Source organism: Manis javanica, chromosome 16, assembly GCF_040802235.1.
Source record: "Manis javanica isolate MJ-LG chromosome 16, MJ_LKY, whole genome shotgun sequence".
NCBI lineage: Eukaryota > Metazoa > Chordata > Mammalia > Pholidota > Manidae > Manis > Manis javanica.
The window spans coordinates 13,809,671-13,825,906 of record NC_133171.1 but is presented as its reverse complement, the minus strand read 5'-3'; the positions used below and the strand labels follow the sequence as shown (position 1 = coordinate 13,825,906).

The 16,236-nt window shown below is 41.0% G+C and overlaps 1 protein-coding gene across 1 annotated transcript in view; it reads right to left on the bottom strand.

Annotated features, from left to right (window-relative positions):
- The window catches only part of BPHL (biphenyl hydrolase like), a 35,651-nt gene that overhangs the window by 13,270 nt on the left and 6,145 nt on the right, over positions 1–16,236 (bottom strand). Inside the window, exons 4-5 of the mRNA XM_073224628.1 lie at positions 14,798–14,951; positions 1,428–1,559 (exon numbers count right to left, since the gene is read on the bottom strand). Of these exons, the coding sequence (XP_073080729.1) occupies positions 1,428–1,559; positions 14,798–14,951 (286 nt within the window). The remainder of the gene's footprint in view (positions 1–1,427; positions 1,560–14,797; positions 14,952–16,236) is intronic.

The following is a 16,236-nucleotide window of genomic DNA, read 5'->3' as shown; positions in this document are numbered from 1 at the left end:
TTTACAACTGATAAACCTACACTGATGCACTGTCATCACCCAAATCCCTAATTTTCTACATAGTTCACTCTCGGTGGTGTACATTCTGTGGATCTGAACACAGCGTATGCTGACACGTATCCATCATCAAAATATCATGCAGAGTAGTTTCACTGCCCTAAAATTCCAGTTTGGGCCATTCTAATTGGTGAAAGTGGAGTCCTGTGATTTGGGCCGTCTTTTAGATTGTTTTCTTCTGATTCAGTTTTAAGAGTTCTTTGCATATTTGGATAACAATCCTTTATTAAGACTTTTCACAAACTTTTTTATTTTGAAAGAGCCTTTCACAGAGCACTTTTAATCTTAATGATTACAGAACATATTTTTGAATGGATTAATTCTGCATCCATCTTTGAATCTTCCTACCTTCTCACCTTACTCTTCAAGAAAGCATGCAAGTGTACACTTCACAAAGTTGCCTTCTTTAAATGTTGTCTCAGACATTGTTGTATAATATTTTTGTTTTAAAAGCTGAGGGAAACACATTTGAAAGGCCTGTTTCTATGGGTGGATACTTCATTTGAACAGGATGTATTTGCTGTTTTGAACTTAACCCAAAAAAGTAATACTTCCAAATGTCCTTTTCATTGTGAAAGTTGTGACAGATGACTCATTCTGGAAATGATTACCTAATAGACCAGACTGGTCCTTCAATCACAGCCATTTTGTAACTGAATGTGCTCTAAGATTAGATTTTAGCTATTCTCTACTCTTTTAGCAATTAAAACAGAAAGGGGATTACAAATGTAAACAGCCATATAGAGAGACTTTACTTCAGAATTTCCCTTAAAGATGTCAATTCTTACTGTTACTGAAAACCATATTAATTTTCAGATGAAGACAGTGAGACATCTGTTAAGGTAAAGTCATATAACTTAATTCCATAGATGGAACAAGAACTGAACAAATACTCTCTTCCTCGTATTGGTTCTGCTGGAGTTGACGGTCATGACCAAAGTCTCTCCTTTTTGCCCTAGTAACAGAGGAAGGATGCAGTGGGGTGGCATGTGTAAAAAAGAAAAAAAAAAACCGGTATGTGTTGCAGCTTGCTTTCTAATTACCCTTTCTGGAATTTGAAAATAAAGGCTATTTGAAGCTTCTGGAGAATTATTTTGTCACTGCACACAAAAAAGGATTAGAAGGAGAAAAGAACAGTGCTATTAAAGACTCAACTGTGAACCTTAATGCATACAGCATGTCTCTGGCTTAAGGGGGACTTATTACACAGGATGTGTATTGTATGCAACCCCTCATGTCCTCTGCTCGTATGCAATATGTAAGGACAGTGTTCAGTGAACTAATCTGCAAGGAATCCTGGACCTCCAGGGAAGGGACTCAAGCAGCCTCTCCCGTTAGCAGAAGAGCATTAAACAGTCCATATGACCTACCGTCTGGAAGATGTTTGAACTGTTTTATTCCATCCACCCACTTCTCACAGATTTTGGCAAGGTAGTCATACCCATATAGGGTTTCCAAAGGCTTTCTTGTTCTCTCACTCCATTTAGAAACATCTCGGATTCCTGAAAAACAGAAGTTGGACAAGAACAGGTTTAGTCTCATGTTAAGGGTTATCTTTAACTGTTCCAAGCACAGTGCACTGCAGAGCCACTGTGTGAGCCACTCTACCTGGAATGCTTCACCGGACTTCCACATGGCTCAGTCCTCATTGCATCCTTCCCTGATGACCTCCTGGCCCACTTCCCTGCACCTACTCTGCTCAGCACTCACCACCACTTTGTGGTGTTTCCTGTGCCCACGGCTGAGTATCTGTCTCCCCACTAAGACATGAGCTTCCATGTAAGGGACTCTGCTTTGTTTTGTTTCCACTGTCACCCCAGGGCCTAGACCACTGCCTGGCACAACAGAGGCACACCATAAATTCTTACCATATGAATGAAACTATACCTGCATTTAATGCTTTCTGAGGTGTAAAAGAAGATACCCCTCTAATTAGGGTCATCTAAGAGTGACAGAAGTATTTTTCTGAATTGCATTTATATATATTGAGAAACACACAAATTATCATTCTAATTTCTGCTACTGAAGATACATGGGTGTAAAAGACTACTAACTTCAACTGTATTACAGATGATGTAATAGGAATAATGTATTTTCTATTAGGAAAGGATACAATAGCTAAAGACCAGTTCTAAAATAAGTAAACAAAGTCAATTACTTAACCCAGTCTTTTCCATATTTCATTGAACACACTGATAATTTATGAAACTAATGTTCCTGAGCATATTAAATATTGCTAATGCTTTTTTGAAGATCTTTTAATATGTGTTTCTGCTACATGATACATCTTAAAGATAGCATGACACTAGTGATATGAACTCATATCAAACAATCACCTATCCAGCACTTTGGATGGTGCCAGCACCTGGCAGGTACCCAATATATACCTAATGAATGGAAATAATGGAATGGAAGGAAAACTGCTATTACCAGCTACGCCTTCTAAGGAGGGTGGGTCCTGTCACGGACAGCACCTGCCCTTTGCTCTGCTGACTGACTGGACCTGCAGAGGGAAGCCTGCAGCTGACTACAGAAGCTAAGGAGAGCTGAGCTGCTCTGCCAAGAGTGAGAAGCCCTCACGGGGGTGCAGAGAAGCAGTCTGAAAATTATGAGGTGGGGAGGAGACTGGGAAAAACAAAAAGGAGAGTTGAAAGAGGCAGGGGGAGAGGGGAGCTAGCAAGACGGCATGTAGACGGCCAATGAAACTGCCCATGGATGTTCCTACTTTTGGTTGCACAGCAAACAACATCCAGTGAAAGGCCCTCTTTCGGTGGAACTATTAGATCTCTCATAAAATACAATTTCTGTTGCTTTGTTGGAGTTTCAGTAATTAATGAAAATTAGAGTTTGAATTTTTATGTGTGTAAGAGAGAGATAACCCTGAAAACAGAACAAAGAGTGGTAAGACTACCCAGAAGGCAGGGTTGCCTTTGGGGGAAACATACCTGTTGGCTGGAGTGGGTGGGTAGTGGACCCTGGGCTTCCTGAATTCAGCTGAGATGCGAACGGGCCCAGCCTGGTGTTATCCTGGGGCTCCCAAGACCAGCTAATGTAAACCCCTCTGAAGGAAAGTATCTTAATTTATGGTCACTGTCTATTTTTGTGTTGTTTTCAGATTAAGGATAAGCAAATATTTGCTCCTCATCAAAGAACATAAAACAATCAAAATCTTTATAAAGCTAATGAAAAAAGTAGAAAGTTGGAAGAGAAAGCTTAAGAAATTACACAGAACACCACACAGAGAAAGAAGATGAACAAGACACAGGAGAGCTGGAAAGGCAAGGTTCACAAAGTCCAATCAGCCCCAGAAAGAGAAGAAGGGAAGAAGTGCGATATCTTAAGAAATAGACAGGCAAGAGTGTTTTTCAGAACTGATCAAAGAAACCACAGACAAGCGGCCCAGACCTACGCTCAGCCTGCGCCAGCCATGCCACTGCCCAGGAGAAGCCATGGCCTCTTTCCGCTTGGCCCTCATCCAGCTTCAGGTTTCTTCCATCAAATCAGACAACCTCACTTGAGCAGGTGGCCTTGTCCAGGAGGGCAGCAAGGCAAGGAGCCAAAATAGCTTCTCTTCCGGAATGCTTTAATTCTCCATATGGCATGAAATATTCTCTGAATATGCAGAAAAAATTCCTGGAGAAGCCACACAGAAGCTTTCTGAAGTAGCAAAGGAATGCAGCTTATATCTCATTGGAGGTAACTTCCTACCCTCAAGGTTCCATTTCTGAAGAAGATGCTGGAAAACTGTATAACACCTGTGCAGTGTTTGGGCCTGATGGAACTTTACTGGTGAAGCACAGAAAGGAATTCAAAGAATTATCAGAGAATTCTATGAAAAATTATATGTCAATAAATCAGACAACCTAGAAGAAATGGGAAAATTTCTAGAAAAGTACAACTTACCAAGACTGACCCAGGAAGAAATAGAGAATCTGAACAGACCAATTACCAGTAACAAAATTGAATTGGTAATCAAAAAACTCCCAACAAACAAAAGTCCAGTACCAGATGGCTTCACAGCTGAATTCTACCAAACATTTAAAGGGCTAATACCCATCCTTTTTAAAGTATTACAAAAAGTAGAAAAGGAGGAAATACTTCTACACTCATTCTGTGAGGCCAGTATCACTCTAATAATACCTAAACCAGACAAAACACTACAAAAAAAGAAAACTATAAACAATATCTCTGATGAACATAGATGCAAAAATTCTCAACAAAATATTAGCAAACCAAATTAAAAATGACATCAAAAGTATCATCCATCACGACCAAGTGAGATTTCTTCCAGGGATGCAAGGATGGTACAATATTTGTAAATCAATTAATATGATACACCACATTAACAAAAGGAATATTAAAAACATATGATCATCTCAATAGATAAAAAACGTTTGACAAAATTTAGCATCCATTCATGATTAAAACTCTCAACAAAATGGGGTTGAAGGGACCACACCTCAACATAATAAAGACCATATATGACAAACCCACTGCTAGCATCATACTCAATGGTGAAAAGCTGAAAACTTTTCCTCTAAGATGAGGTACAAGACAAGGCTGTACACTCTCACCACTTTTATTCAACATAGTTCTGGAGGTCCTCGCACAGCAATCAAATAAAAAAGAGATAAAAGGCATCCAAATTGGTAGGGAAGTAAAACTGACTATTTGCAAATGATATGATACTATATATAGAAAGCCCTAAAGACTCCACCAAAAAACTAATAGACCTAATAACTGGATTCAGCAAAGTTGCAGGATACAAAATTAATACACAGAAATCTATTGTGTTCCTATATACTAACAAGAAAGTAGCAGAAAGAGAAATCACAAAAATAATTTCATTTAAAATTGCACCAAGAAGAATAAAATACCTAGGAATTAACCTGACCAAGGAATGAAAACCTGTACTCTGAAAACTATAAGACACTTGTGAGAGAAATTAAAGAAGATATAAATAAGTAAAAATCTATCCTGTGCTCATGGATAGGAAGAATTGATATTGTCAAAATGGCCATCCTACCCAAAGCAATTCACAGATTCAATGCAATTGCTATCAAAACACCAACTGTATTTTGCAATGAACTAGAGCAAATAATCCTAAAATTCATATGGAACTACAAAAGACCCTGGGTAGCCAAAGCCATCCCGAGAAAGAAGAACAAAGCTGGTGGTATAATGCTCCCTGACTTCAAGCTATACTACAAAGCTGTAGTAATCAATGTGGTTCTGACACAAGAACAGACCTCTAGATCAAGGGAACAGAATAGAGAGCCCAGATAGAAACCCATACATATATGGTCAATTAATATGCAATAAAAGAGCCACGAATATACAATAAGGAAAAGACAGTCTCTTCAATAACTGGTGTTGGGAAAACTGGACAGCTACATGCAAGAGAATGAAACTGGATTATTGTCTAACTCCATACACAAATAAATTCATAATGGATTAAAAGACCTACATGTGCAACATGAAACTATCAACCTCTTAGAAGAAAATGTAGGCAAAAATCTCATGAAAAGTATGAGCAGTTTTCTCCTGGATACATCTTCTTCGGCAAGGGAAACAAAAAAATGAACAAGATGGACTACAATCAACCTAAAAAGCTCCTGTACAGCAAAGGACACCATCAACAGAAAAGGCAACCTATTGTATGGGAGAATATATTTCTAAGTGATTTATTTGATAAGGGGTTAACATTCAAAAGATAAAAAGAACTCATATGACTCAACACCAGAAAAAAATGACCCAACTAAAAAATGGGTGGAGAACATGATCATTTTTCCAAAGAAGAAATTCATATGGCAGCAGGCACATGAAAAGATGCTCCACATCCCTAATCATCTGGGAAGTACAAATCAAAACCACAGTGAGATACCACCTCACACCAGTTAGAATGGTCACTAAGCAAAAGACAACAAGTGTTGGTGAGGATGTGGAGAGAAGGGAGCCCTCCTACACTGTTGGTGGAAATGTAAATTGGTGCAGCCACTGTGGAAAGCAGTATGGAGGTTCCTCAAAAAACTAAAACTAGAAATACCATTTGAACCAGTAATTCTACTTCTAGGAATTTATATGAATAAAACAAAAATCCATGATTTGAAAAGATATATGCACCCCTATATTTATCACTGAATTATTTACAATAGATATTAATAGATGAATGGGTAGAGAAGTGGCATGTATATACAGCGGCATATTATTCAGCAATAAAAAGCAAATCCTGCCATTTGTGACATGGAGGGACCTAGAGGGTATTATGCTAAGTGAAATAAGCCAGGTGGAGAAAGACAAATGACATATGATTTCACTTATTTGTGGCATCTCAAAACAAATTTAAAAATGAACAAAATAGCAGTAAACTTATAGGCAATGAAGAGTGGTGGTTACCATGGGGGAGGGGTTTGAGTGGGTGAGGGTGAGGGAGATAAAGGGGCACAAAAATTCCCAATCAATATATAAGTTGGTCACAGGGATGTTAGTACAGCATGGAGAAAATAGCCAGTGATTCTATAAGATCTTTCTGATGACAGTAACTGCACTGGTTGGGGTGAGGATTTAATAATAATTGATAACTGTTGAACCACTGTTTTGTATATTTGAAACCAATGTAATATTGTATATCAACTGTACTTTAATAAATAAATGACTGACCTGTAGGCAGCATAAAAAAAAGAAAAAAGAAACCACAAACGAAAATTGAATGTAATCCAAATAGGATAAATAGAAAGAAATCCACACTTAAACACAGAATAGTAAAACAGCCATATATCAAAAAGAAGGAGTAAATCTGAAAAACAGGCAGATAAGACACACCACTCCAAGGGAAGAAAAATTAGGCTGACAAAACTCAACAGCATTTAAGGAAAGCAGAAGATGGTGGAATATTAGAGAAAGGATTTTTTCATTTATATTTTTATATTTGGCCCAACAGTCTCTTAAGAATGAGTGAAATGAGTCATTTTTAGGGAAAAACTGTATTAACTATTAACAGAACTGCCCTTAAAGAACTTCTGAGAAAATAACTTCAAGAAAAAAAGATAAGACCTTTGAGTATCTGAGAAGAAGGAAAGGTGAGTAAAGAAACTGACAGATATATTGGTAATATAAAAACAAATGAACAAACAAAACTCACCAAGCTAATGAGAAAATAAAGCATTGTAACATTTCCTTACATTAAAATTAAATCATCCGTCCATAAAGAAAGCAAAGAGACAAGCTACAAACTGTGTAACACAATTACTAATCAGAAGTGGTCAGTAACTAGATTACTAAAAAACAAAAACCCTGCAAGCTAGTAACATGGTAATAATATTGGAGCACTGGATGTGTTCCAGTCTTGAGTTGGGTGGAGAATCCTTCTGTGTTTGTTCAGTTGTCACACTCCATACCTATTTCATGTAGAGTATTATATGTGTACATAATAGATTTTTAAATCAATAGAAAGAAATGAACAGACATGAATAGGTACAATGCAGAAAAAGAAACCTCAGTGGTGCAGAGACACATAAAAAATTTTTCAATCTTACTTGTAATAGGAAAATGCACATTAAGACCCCCCACTACGATACCATCTTACATCCACTTGGCGAGACTTAGTTTTTGTTGAGAATGTAATTAAGGAATCTCCTATGTCCCTGGTGGAGGTGTGAATTTATTTAGTTGGAAAACAGTTTGTCACCTGTAATGTGGTGTTTGTGCATACGACAATACTCAGCAACTTCAATATGCCCTAAGAGACACTGGAGAAGACTTTCTGTTCACGATTACTGTTCACGAAGAAAAGGGAAAACAAAATGTGATGTTTGCCCAATGGAATATGATGCAGTATCATAAATGAATCTTAGAAATGCAACATTCAGTGAAAAAAGTGAGTCACAAAGGATCATCTACATTAGGAGGTCGCTTTGTAGAGCTCAAAAACAAGCACAACTAAATGAGGTATTGTTTAGGAATGCAGACAGATGTGACAAAAGTGTTTTTAAAAAGGCAAAGGGATGATTGTAGGACTCAAGCTGGAGCTGGCGGCGCCCTGGGGAGGGAGTGTACTGGCTCCCCAGCAGAGGGAAGGCCAGCGTCTGGAGGAGCCCAGAGCCCCACCGAGGACACTGGCCTGAGCTCACGGTGGGTCTGTGGGTGTGGTCATTCACACAGGTGTCATCTATCAAATATTGTACAGTTAAATAAAAATTCAATTATGAAACAATAAATTTAAATATTACATAATAAAACATTTAAAATATATAATTAACATTCATCTTAAATACTATACATATAAATATAATACACTGCATATTTTGTGATATACAAATAGATTCATATTAAATATTTAATATAAATGTTTCTTAAATCCATTATATATTTATTATCAATATATTAGTACTAATAATATATATTAATATATACTAATTATTTTAAGTTTATATATTTTATAAAGTTACATACATAAAACAAGGCCAAGATCTTTTAAGAACCAATTTGGCTAATGTTTAATATGAAGATAGTTTTCTTCCTAAAATGTAAATTCTTCCTTTTGGGACAACAAGAGATCCTTAAAACTGAATTAACCCAGTAAAAGCAGGCACTCTGAACAAGAGGTATGTATAGGAATGCAAAATCTAGGGCAAGACCTTGGACTCCCACAGGAAATATTACCTGAATCTTAAAGGGCAGAGTAATGCAGCAACAGCTGGGGCAAGCCAGATGTTCATATCAAAGAACAACACAGGTTCGGAGGACATACTGGCTGGGTCTGAATCCCAGCTCTTGTACCTGTTAGCTCTGTGACCTTGAACAAATTCCTTAACCCCTCTGTGCTAATTTCTTCATCTGAAAAATGAGAATGATAACAATGCTGTGAGGTACAGAGTAAATAAGTTAGATATAAAATGTGCTAACCACAGTACCTGGAAATGGCACTCAAAAATATTCTATGTATTTATATATTTGCTTCTGTTAATGTTTTTCAAGAGGAAGTCAGTTTTATCCCAAAGCATAATGTCCACCAAAAAATTAGTAATTATGTTTCATAATTTAGTTCCTAAAATAACCATCTGAATCACATTATTGATATGAAACGAAATTTGTATCCCAAAAGAAACTGATACATTTATTTGAGGATGTAGTCTGTGTTAAACACTAGAATCATAATGAAGAAAATTCCTTCACTCATCATTATTTCATGCATGAATCTAGTAAACATTGTGTGAGGCCTGCTGTGTGTTGGTCACTACAGAAACAAACTTGAATCGATTACGGTCTCTGTCCTCAAAGGCCTTGTTGTCCCATGGAGAACTTGTAAACAACTGCTGCAGTAGCACCTGAGTGTCATGGGTGAGGCTGGGCGGGGACAGGAGAGGGCTGAGGGGCTTAAAGGGGCGATGGGGAGGGAGTGCGGCAGTGGGGCTTCCTGGAATCAGGCCACAAATACGGGGCAAGCAGCATGGGAAGCAGCAGAGGGCCACAGTGAGTGCGAGCACATGGGGCCGCACCACCTACCACTGGAACTTCAGGGGTTTCAGGTGGATGAAGGAAAGGATGGCTGTGGGGGGAGGAGAGACAAAAGTGGGAGATGGGCCTAGAAAGGCAGAGGGTCCTGGGCCACTTAAACTAGGAGCAAAGCTGAGGAGCATGAACTTTACTTTTCCAGAAAGCGATGGAAGACCTTGTCTGAAGGACTTCTACAATAAGAGAAAAGATACATTTTACCAAACTCCTGTGAGAGCAATGTAGAGTACAGACTGGAGGAGGCGGCAGGGGATGGAAGGGCCTAGCTCAAAAGGTGTGGAATCCATCTGCAGGGGGGCTGATGAGGGCCTGGAGCTGGGCAGGAGGAATGGGGAAGGGAGGGGGGCTTCCAGAGAGCAAAGGGGTGGGCTTGTGACTCAGCCTAGAGGTTAAACACTGAGCTTCGGTGGCAGACATGAAGCCCCTCTGCCCAGCTAAGTCACCCTGGCTCGTTTCTTCACTTCTTTGGGACCCAGTTTCATCATCTAAAAAATAAGCTGAACAATAGTCCCTTGATGGCAGCTCATAGCAAGCATTCAATAAATATAAAGTAAAAACATTTTGTGGGACAAATAATATATTCCACTGGGTAGCATTTACCAAGAAAAGAAATTAGCAGGAAGAATAGGTCTAGATTATAAATTTGATTTTAGACACACTGACTATAAGGTACATGTGGAGCAGCCAGACTAGAAAATTGATAAAACACTGAATTTGGGTGTGGCACAAATGGCAGAATTTCCAGGATCTCCCACTTGGCCTTAGTCCATTTACGTATCAATAGGGGTGTGCTGCTGCGGCCTCTCACAGCCTCCAGGCAGGGGATGGAGAAAACCGTCATTCTCTCCTCCCCTCCGTTGGGGGTACATAATTGGTCTGGCGTTTGCCAGTCACCAAGGACCTGCTGATGGCGTTCCTCCCAGGAGGGGCAGGTGGGAAGTAAAAAGCATGCATGGCTGCAGAGTGGGAGCTGCAGTCGGAGAAAATGGATGGTCCTGAGCCTGGCCAGCAAATTTGAGCAAGGTGTGAGCAATAGAAACAGTTTCTTCCCAACCTACCCTTTTCCCTTGACTTATTTCAGTTTTACCAGTTTCACAGGGGATTCACCTGGGCTGGGAACACCCTTGCCCGAGGAGCTACACTGGGATTTGGGAGTGAGACGAAGCCCAGGGGTGAGGAAAGCTGCTTGGGTGTGAAGGCCAGTGGTACAGCCGGTGTCTGGGGGAACCCAATGCCCAGGGCCCAGGGCCCACAGAGGAGTGGGTAGGTCAGAGCAGAAAACAACCAGCCATGGAAAGGGCAGTTCAGAACACAGTGGCAAGAACCTCAGGACAGAGGAAGCTTCAAGAGGAGGGTTGTGATCGGTATTAAACACATCATGTGTGTGTCCAAATGCTGGAGTGACCGAGGAACAGTCACATGGGCTGGGTAGCACAGAGGCCCTGTGTTCACTGAGCTGGCGGGCTGGACACCACCTGGGCACACATGTAGGAGGGACTGGGGCATGAGGAGTGGGAGTGACAGCTGGGAGGGAGGAGGGTCATGTCAGACCTGAACTGAAGAGGACTGCGCATCTACTGTGCCCATAAAGAAGGGAGGTCGGAGTCACCACACCCAGCGAGCTCACACTCTGGTGACTGGGGCAAAGCTGTGGACAGAGGGCGCTGCCTGGGAAAAGGCGCCCCCGTGGGTGCGTGGGCAGTGTTCTGGGCCAGAGAAGGAGAAGCACCCTCCAGGTTTGAGACTCCGGCACCCCCACAAAGGTAGGGCCATGGAGGCTGCTGAGGAGAATCACTGCATCAGGGCCCTGAAGCAGAAACTTCAGGAGAAGTTAGCCAGAGTCCCTAGAGTTAGCCAGAGAACCGGACCCAGATGCCCCCTGAGTGAAGAACTGTGTCTTTCCTTTTGTTCTCTCTCTGGCCAGCCTGGCCCAAGCTGTATAGATGCACTGCCCTGCGGCTAGCCCTGGAGAAGGCTAGCTCTATGACCAGAGACACCAAGAAAGGGTCCCTGGCAGCCAAACACTGTGGGCAAAATCCCCATTATTATTTCTTTCTTTTCTCTTGCACACTGCCCTAAAGATGGCTCCAGTTGCACAGAATGCACAACCATGGAGGGGCACTCAAACCCCTGTCTTTGTGAGAAACCTGTCTTTCTGGCCAGAGGAACTTAGAAAGGGACCCCCTAATTCTGTACGGGAACTGATACAAGTCATGGGATCACCACTGTGCTCAGCACGTACGGGGAAGACACAGAGAAGCATACTGCACAGGCTCCAAGAACTGAACTACACAATAAACCACCACCTAAATCCTAGCACAGCCCCTGAGGGGGGCACGCAGGGGGGAGACACAGAGAAGCAGCACAAAGCATGCCAGAGGCTTGGAGAACCAGTGCTCACGGAAGCACGGACAGAATCTGCAGCATGAATCTAACTAGGCTGACTGCATGCCAAGGAAAGAACAGGAACGAAAACAACCTTCTTCAGAGAATTTTAACAGGATACAAAGTCTCAAAACATAATACAACAAAACAGTCCCCAACGAATCAATATACAAAACAAACAGATGAAAAACCCAACAACTGAAAACCAGGAAAATCTGACCAATTTTCAAGGGAAAAGACAATCAACCAAAGCCTATCCCAAGGTGACCCAGATACTGGGATCATCGGGCAAACACTTTCAGGCAGACATTGTAACATGTATGCTGTTGAGCCCCAGAAGAAGAGAAAGACACAGGCACAAAAAAAATATCTGATGGAATTGCTACAAACTTCCCAGATTTGGTGCTCTAAAATACACAAAGCAAACACCGAAAAAGAAAAGAGACAAATCTCTAATTATCTGTGGCGACTGTACCATTTCTCTCTCAGTTAGGGAGAGAGCAAGACAAAGATCAGAAAGGATACGGAAGACATGAGCAGTCCTACCAGCCAGCCGAGCCAGTTTCATCTAACCAACCTTTATAGACTCCACACAGCAGCAGCATTACACACATTCTTTTCAAGTGCACATGGAACATTTACCAAGACAGACCATCATCTGCAACATAAAACAAGTTTCAAAGACCTGAACATATACAAAATATGTTTTCAGAATGCTATGGAATTAAACTAGAAACCAGTAATAGAAAGGTATCTGGGAAATCCCAAATATTTGGAAATTAAATACTTCTAAGAAACTACAGGTCAAAGAGAAATTCTGAAAGGATATTAGAAAATATTTTCAACTGAATGAAAATACATTTCAAAATTTGCAGGATGAGGCCAATAAAGTGCTTAGAGGGAAATTTAAAGCATCAAATGCTTATATTGGAAAAGAAGAAAGGTCTAAATCAGCAATCTAACCTTTTATTTTTAAGAGACTTGGGGTGGGAGAAAGCAAATTACAACCCAAAGCAAGCACAAGGAAGAAAATGATAAAGGTAAGAGCAGAAACAATGAAATTGAAAACAGAAAATATAAAGAAATCAATGAGACCGAAAGGTAGTTCTTTGAAAAGATCAATGGAATTGATAATCCTCTAGTTTGGCTAGCCAGGATGAGAGGACAGGTGACACAAATGGCCAATTTCAGGGAGAAAAGGGACGATCACTACGGATCCTACAAACTTTTAGAGAGTAACTGGGAATATTGCCAGCAACTGTTCGAGAACAAACAGGTTCTGACCCCAGAGAGCCTATCGCAGCACAGTGAGAACAGCTCTGGAGCAGACCTGAACGGGCCGTCATGAGAGACGGGCAGGACTGCACTGAAGGAGCAATGGAGGAGGGTGCACAGGAGCAGCGGGCAGACAACCCTCAGAAGGCGTAAGGACCATGAATGGGGCGGCAGTGACTACTGAGGAGAGGCGTGGCTTCTCGGAGGAGGAATCATGCCCACCTTTAAGGGCTGAGAGGTGCAGGAGAGACAGGCGAGCTAGTCATCATGTCCTGTGCAGCAGAAAGGGAGGGACCAGCGCACAGTGAGATGCTGACCGTGCACAAGTCAAACGCTTTTCCCTGAACCAGGCAGGGATACACTCAGGACAGGCAGGAGTACCGATGAGGACTTGGTAACGACATCAGGCTTATCATGACAGAGTCTCACAGTTCTTTGCCAAACAGACTGCAAAGAACAAAGATTCTACAATAGAATATTACCAGTAAGTAGGTTATTTAAGTCATGTGAATTGCAGAAAAGCAAAAAAAAACAAAACAAAACCCTAGACTTGTGATATTCTAGTGCATGGGTCTGTGAACTTTTTCTGTGTAGGGCCAGAGAGTAAAGATTTTAGGCTCTGCAAGCCAAGAGGCAAAAACAAAGTTATTACGTAAATTAAAGGTGAGAAAACTCCCCTTCCTGGCCTTAACTCCTGTGGTTGGCCATGTGGGATCCAAGAAAAACATGCTCAGGACGAAAAGCTACTGGCCTGAAGAGGAGCTCCTGGGGAGCCTGGCTGACAGGGTAGCCCAGGTCCATTTTGCTTTTTGCTCCAGGGCCCCCCAGAACCTGATGTGCCCTTCTCTCCTCCTGAGAACCTGATGGCCTCAATTTGGTCACCTTGCTGGAGGCTAAGCAACTTTCTAGTTGCTGACTGAAATTCCACTGACTGCATGCCTGGTAATTCTGAAAGGTCGTCAACACGTAGGTGGCCACCAGCCAGCCCCTCACTGGGATTGAGGGGGCACGGCCATTTGGTCTCTAGAACTCACAGAGCTGGTCCCCTCCATCAGTGCACGGCTGTACAGACACAGGTTGAGGGATGGATTTGGCCTAGAGGCTATAATTTAGTGGCTCCTTTTCTCACACCTCTAAAATCCTCAAAGATAAGCTTGAAGGACAATCTTTAAAAATATGAATAGCACAAAATTTCCTTATCAAAATGTAAGGTTTAATACTTGAACCTAATGTTCCCTTTTACACGCACAGTATTTTCAATGAGGTTATAAATGACACCTCACATCCACCCCCTCCTTCCTTGGAGTTCACCATCAGCAGTAGGAAATGTAAACAGTGATTTTTCACAGCCTTTTCCTGAGTCAGAAAAGTGTTACTGCTGGAAATAGAAAGCTTTAAAACACAGACTGGTTAAGTTGCATTATTTTTCTGAGGACTCATTATTCTTCCCACGTTAGAGCTGAGTGCTGGAAGCAGGTGAGATATGACTTGTCAATACCTATGAAAACAAGACACAAAAGGGCAAGAAGGGTGCTACTTGTCACGACACCTCCAGGGTGGAGCCCACCTTGATAGATCTTTTCATCTTCGTCAGTCACATAGGCATTGGCTCCCCAAATCACCATCTTGCTGATGTAAGACGGGTATTTTGCAGCTGCAATGAGTGCTGTTATGCCACCATCACTCCACCCCAGCAAAGAGACCTTCTTGAACTTCAGTGTCTGTGACAAGTACAATCAAGTTCACAGCACAGGTTATGGCTCCTCTGCTAAAAGAACTGATAATCAATAATTGTCACAATCAATACCACGGGATCAGAGTTAAGCTACAGGGTTTGGCATACCAGTTGGCAATTAAGGAAAAATCTTAGGGTCCACCAATTGATGAGAAAATATTTTTTCTCAATTAGCTTTGGTGTAAATAAAATTGTCATAAAAGCCTAAGTACATCATATTGTTTTGAATAAGAAAGGAACTACTTCCTCTGGTTGGATAAAATCTCAAGGAACTGAAAGTAACGGAGATCAGCTGTACTTGGGCAGGACATCAGGTGCACAATACATGCCTGAGTAAAGACTTTGACAACAGTTACGCAGACCAGAGAGGGAAACTTGAGATTGTCTGCGAGGAAATGAAGTCACTGCATCTGGTAAAGCCACTGCCTGCAACCATGGGAAGAACTGGCTAGCAGCAGGCTGAAAGGGAATGGTGTTGTGGGAGGGTATGTTAGCCCTGGGGTGAATTGACCAGCTCTGAAAATGTTGGTGTTGCACAAGGAAAATAAACAAGGATTATATCTGAGAGATGCTGCCTAGAAGTAAAAATAGAATTGGGAAAAATAAATAATAAATATCAGTCCAAGATATGTACTGATGAGACTATAAGTTGGTATCACTACTATGGATAAAAATTTGGCTCTATCTTATAAAGTGAACATTTGCATCTTTTGTAGCCCAGCAAGTCATCAGTCACGTAAATATGGCACTCTTGTGCATGTGCACTAGGAAATAGGTCCAGCATGTCCACATCAGCACTGTTATAACAAAATAAGAGTACCAAAATGTCCACGGGCAACGTAATCTCCCGTGCACTGCTGTTTATAATTGCAAAAAAAACCAAAAAGCAACTCAAAAATTTTATTTATCTACCATTAGAGGATAGATGAAATAAGGCACAGATACAATGTATTCCATTCTATCATACAATGGAATAGCCTTTTATAAGACTTATGGAAACATATTTATTTCATGCAAGTATCTCCTTGACAAATTGGTCAAAGAGTATAGAAGTTGGAAAAACATTGGTTATAGTATGATACCATCAATAGAAATAAGATTGGCCAGAAAGAGCTACAAAGTCTTGGTAGCAGTCTCTCTAAATAGTTGGACAGTGGGATATTTCCGCTTTCTTCTTTATACCTATTTGAACTCTTTGAATTTTCTATAGGAAACATGCCCTTATAGAAATAAAAAATAAAACCAATATATATGAAGACAGGTTCCCTAAG